The sequence below is a fragment of the Gopherus flavomarginatus genome, chromosome 1 (assembly GCF_025201925.1).
Source record: "Gopherus flavomarginatus isolate rGopFla2 chromosome 1, rGopFla2.mat.asm, whole genome shotgun sequence".
NCBI lineage: Eukaryota > Metazoa > Chordata > Testudines > Testudinidae > Gopherus > Gopherus flavomarginatus.
Genome location: NC_066617.1, coordinates 374,138,220 through 374,142,971, shown reverse-complemented (window position 1 = coordinate 374,142,971; position 4,752 = coordinate 374,138,220). Strand labels below are relative to the sequence as shown.

The following is a 4,752-nucleotide window of genomic DNA, read 5'->3' as shown; positions in this document are numbered from 1 at the left end:
ATTCCCAAATCTGGACCTTAGCCTCCAAAATAGGGGTACTAGCATGAATTCCCCTAAGCTTAATTACCAGCTTAGATCTGACAGGCTGCCACCAATCAGGACTTATGTAGAGCGCCTGATAGACCCTGGTCTCCCCAAACCCTTCCCTGGGGACCTCCAAGACCCAGATTCCTTGAGTCTCACAACAAAGGGAAATAAACCATTCCCTCCCCCGCTCTTTTCTTCCTCCCTGGTTACACTAGGAGACCACCGTGATTCAAATCCTTGAATCACCACTTCCCCTCTCTTCTTCCCCAGAGAGAGATACACACAGATAAACGCCAAGAGCAGGTTTTTCTTCCCTCCTCCCTTTCCTTTCTCCCACCAATTCCCTGGTGAGTACACAGACTCAAGTCCTTTGAGCCTTAACTAGGAGAAAAAAATCAAACAGGTCTTAAAGCAAAGGTTTTAATAAAAAAAGAAAGAAAAAAGTAAAAGGTTTATCTCTGCAGTTTAGATGGTAAACAGTACAGGGTCTTTTAGCTTATAGAAAATGGATAAACAGCCTTATCCAGAAAAAATACAATTTAAACTATTTCCAGCAGACTACACATTTGCAAATACAGAAAAACAACGTAAAAGCCTATATTGTCTTTCTACCGTTGTACTTACAAATTGGAAACAGAAGATTAGAAAGCCCGGAGATTCGTGTGGTCCCTCTCAGAGCCCAGAGAGAGAACAGCCCAAGAACAAAGGACTCACACCCAAACTTCCCTCCACCCAGATTTGAAAAAAACTTGTTTCCTGATTGGTCCTTTGGTCAGGTGTTGTTTGTTAACCCTTTCCAGGTGAATGGTCAGTTTGTAGCTGGAACCGCCGTCCCCAAACGTATGGGCATAGCTTTTCCAGGGCGTACACAATGGCATAGCATTCCTTTTCACTGACTGACCAGTGACTTTCCCTCTCAGACAGTTTCTTGCTGAGAAACACGACAGGATGGAAGTTGTGATCCGATCCTTCCTGCATGAGAACTGCTCCGACACCATGCTCAGATGCATCTGTGGTTACTAGGAATGGCTTGTCAAAGTCTGGGGCCCTGAGCACAAGGTCAGACATGAATGTCGCCTTAAGTTGGGTAAAGGCCTTTTGACACTCATTAGTCCACTTAACTGCATTTGGCTGGGTCTTTTTGGTCAGGTCGGTCAGTGGGGCAGCGATTTAGCTGTAGTGTGATACAAATCGCCTGTAATACCCGGTCAAGCCTAAGAAGGATTGAACCTGTTTCTTTGACTTTGGGACAGGCCACTTTTGGATAGCATCCACCTTTTCCTGTAGGGAGTTTATGGTTCCTCGACCTACCTGGTGTCCCAGGTAAGTCACTCTGTTTTGGCCTATTTGACACTTTTTGGCCTTAACAGTTAGTCCAGCCTGCCTGATGTGCTCAAAAACCTTTTCCAGGTGTTCTAGGTGTTCGGGCCAGGAGTCAGAAAAAATGGCCACGTCATCGAGGTAGGCAACTGCATATTCTCCCAGTCCTGCTAGTAGACCATCTACCAGCCTCTGGAGGGTGGCAGGTGCATTTCACAGCCCGAAAGGAAGTACATTAAATTCATACACCCCCGCATGGGTGATGAATGCGGACCTTTCCTTGGCAGGTTCATCTAGCGGTACTTGCCAATACCCCTTGGTTAAGTCTATTGTAGAGATGAACTGGGCACGTCCCAACTTTTCCAATAGCTCATCGGTGCGGGGCATTGGAACACAGAGCTAACCTATGGAACTCACTGCCAGTGGATGTTGTGATGGGAATGGATTGAAAAATCCTTAGATAAGTTGATGAGGGATAAGTCCATCAATGGCTACTAGCCAAGCTGCTCAGGGATACAAGCTCATACTGCTGGTGTCCCAAAACCTCTGATCACTAGAAGCCAGAATGGGAAGACAGGGGATGGATCACACAATGGTTTCCCTTTTCTGCTCACTCCCCTGAAGCACCTGGCATTTGTCACTGTTGGAAGACAGGACACTGGGCTAGATGGACCATTTATCTGACCCAGTAGATGCCATTTTTATGTTCCTGTGAGACATTTCTACTCCAACGCTCTCGGAATGGAAGGTGGGAATAAAAGCAGAAATAGTGTCCCGCAGCAATTTTGTGGCACTAGCAGATGGTTACACAAGACTCATCACATTATCCTCAGTGGCAAAACATTCCACTAGCAGGAGGTAAGACACAGCTAATCACACACACAAGATTTTCCTCTCTCTGTCTCCCATGATCGGTGCACCAGAGAGCACGTGCAAATAAGACCCTCACCCAGAGCACCAGGCCACAGCACCCCCTGACCTCCCTCCCACTCGGTCAGCCCCACAAAGCCACTTGTGTGGGAAAGAGCGTGAGATCAGCCTGGGGAAGCTGGGCCCATCCACGCAAAATGATCCATTAGGCAGCCAAATACACAGTCCGTGGGACGCAGGCCTTGGCTATGGAATGAGGGACAGAGGCCAGCAGAGGTGTGACCCTGAGAAAGATTCAGGAGTTCTCATATCTTTGTGGGGGGTGCCTTAGCCAAACACAAGTTATTGGGCTGAATACAGGAGTGACTAGATGAAATTCTAGGGCCTGCTTAAAGAATGAATCACCATGTTTCCCATGGGATGGTGTGCGTGGGGGTGGGGGTTTGCTGCCTCAGCCATGTCCTCTTAGAGTGGATTTCTGGGTAAAGGAGTCCCATGATGACACAGACAAAGCCACCCCTGCTCGGGTTCTGGGCTGTGTGGATGAGGGCCATGAAATCTCTGTGTCTCCCTGAGGAGAATTGCTCCTGATTTCCATGCTGACCCCATAGTGTGCTCATTTGCCAATGAGGAAATCGAGGAGGACAGAAACTCTCTCAAGGTGACACAACAGGTCAGTGTCAGAATGAACACTAGAGCTCCCATCTCCCAGTGTGCAGCACAGTGCACTTCCCATGCTTGTATGGCACCTACCCCTTCGCTGCTGCTTTCCATTGCCATGGAGAGTGCGACTCAGATGCAGCTTGTCACAGAGGAGCACACACTATGCTCTATCACAACGTGATTTTACCATTGTGCTTTCTTGTTTTTTTGTTTCCCTTCAACATAGAGCAAGACTCACTCAGTCTGGCTGATTTCTGTGGCATGGCGCTGTGCTGTTGCAGCCATGTGTGCCCCAGGATATTAGAGAGACAAACTGGGGGAGGAAATAGTTTTCATTGGACCCAAATTCTGTTGACGAGAGAGACCAGCGTTCAACCTTATGCAGTGGAAGTACATAATAAAAACATCCCTACAGTTCCAATGAAAACTTGGGTTTAATTTCCAAATCCCAAAGCATTTTCTGTGTCCTGCTTTAGCTCAGCAGGGAGCTTCCCCTGCACCACCAATGAAACACATTGATCACCCGTTTCAGGATCTCTTTTGTTGTCATCCCATAAATGATGGGGTTTAACATGGGGGGAATGAGCACATAGAGGTTGGCCAGGAGGTTGAGAATATAACCTGGGATGATGTGCCCCAATCGGTGTGCAAAATAGGAGAAAAAGGCCGGTGTGTAGAACATCAGTATGACACAGAGGTGAGAGCTACAGGTGCGAAGAGCCTTGAGGCGGGCGTCCTTGGAGGGCAGCAGGAAGACGGCCCTGAGGATCAGCCCATAAGACAAAGCAATGAGCACAGCATCCAAACCAATTACTAAAATACCCATGGCTATACCATACCAGAAAATGACTGTGATGTCGTTGCAGGCCAGCCGGGTTATGGCCATGTAGTCACAATAGGTGTGAGGCAGGAGGTTGGTTCTGCAGAACTTCAGCTGCTTCACGAGAAAGATGAGAGGGAAAATGAAACAGAAACTTCTTGTTACAACTGCCAGCCCCATCTTCCCGATCACAGACTTGGTTAGTATCATGGTGTATCTCAGGGGGTCGCAGATGGCAACGTACCGATCAAACGCCATGGCCAGCAGGATGGCCGACTCGGCCAGAAAACTGACATGGATGAAGAACATCTGAGTCAGGCAGGAAGTAAAAGAAATTTCCCCCGCTCTAAACCAGAATAGAGCCAGCATCTTGGGCACTGCCGTGGTAGTTAACAGCAGATCAGCAGCGGCCAGCATGGACACAAATAGATACATGGGCTCATGGAGGCTTCGTTCTGTTAGTATGATGAATAGTAGGAGAGAGTTCCCAAAAATTGTCACAATGTACATCAGACAGAAGGGGATGGAGATCCAGACATGAGACTCCTCCATACCTGGGATGCCAGCCAGGATGTAGGTCACGGGGGAAAAAAAGGTGTGATTGCCAGCTGGCATCATGCACCATCACTTGGATCTTCTATTCAATTTCCAAGAACTAACCGCAAAAGAGACAATCAGTGGAAAGTGAGTGTCGGCTAGGACTGGACTGCATTTGTTACAGTGTGATTGGTTCACCCGGGGGGGCACATGGAACTGGGGTTTCATTCAGCCCTCTGACCCCCCAGTCTGTGCCCCCCTCACACTGTGCTGCTCCGACAAGCTTCAGACCTGCTCCCCATCTTACACTTACACCAGCATCCACACACGCAGGGACACACCCCGCTGCAGTTACACGCAGACTCTAACCAGCCACTGCATGAACCAACAATAGAGAGGCTGCTGCCAAATTAACCACCAGCTTCCCAGATTCGTACCCCCCACTGGAGTGTAAACCCAAAATGTTACAGTCTTACCCTGCACTGAGAACTGTACAGCGTAAGCTCATAGAATTC

The 4,752-nt window shown here is 48.4% G+C and overlaps 1 protein-coding gene across 1 annotated transcript; it reads right to left on the bottom strand.

Moving 5' to 3' along the window:
- Positions 1-3,352: 3,352 nt before the first annotated feature.
- On the bottom strand, positions 3,353-4,318 carry LOC127046719 (olfactory receptor 52B2-like). The gene has a single exon (XM_050944240.1). It carries the CDS (start codon positions 4,316-4,318, stop codon positions 3,353-3,355), a length of 966 nt encoding a protein of 321 aa, XP_050800197.1.
- Between the last annotated feature and the right edge of the window lie 434 nt (positions 4,319-4,752).

Bases quoted from the DNA above. Each gene is read 5' to 3' on its own strand.
- LOC127046719 (XM_050944240.1), bottom strand. From the start codon at position 4,318: ATGATGCCAGCTGGCAATCACACCTTTTTTTCCCCCGTGACCTACATC.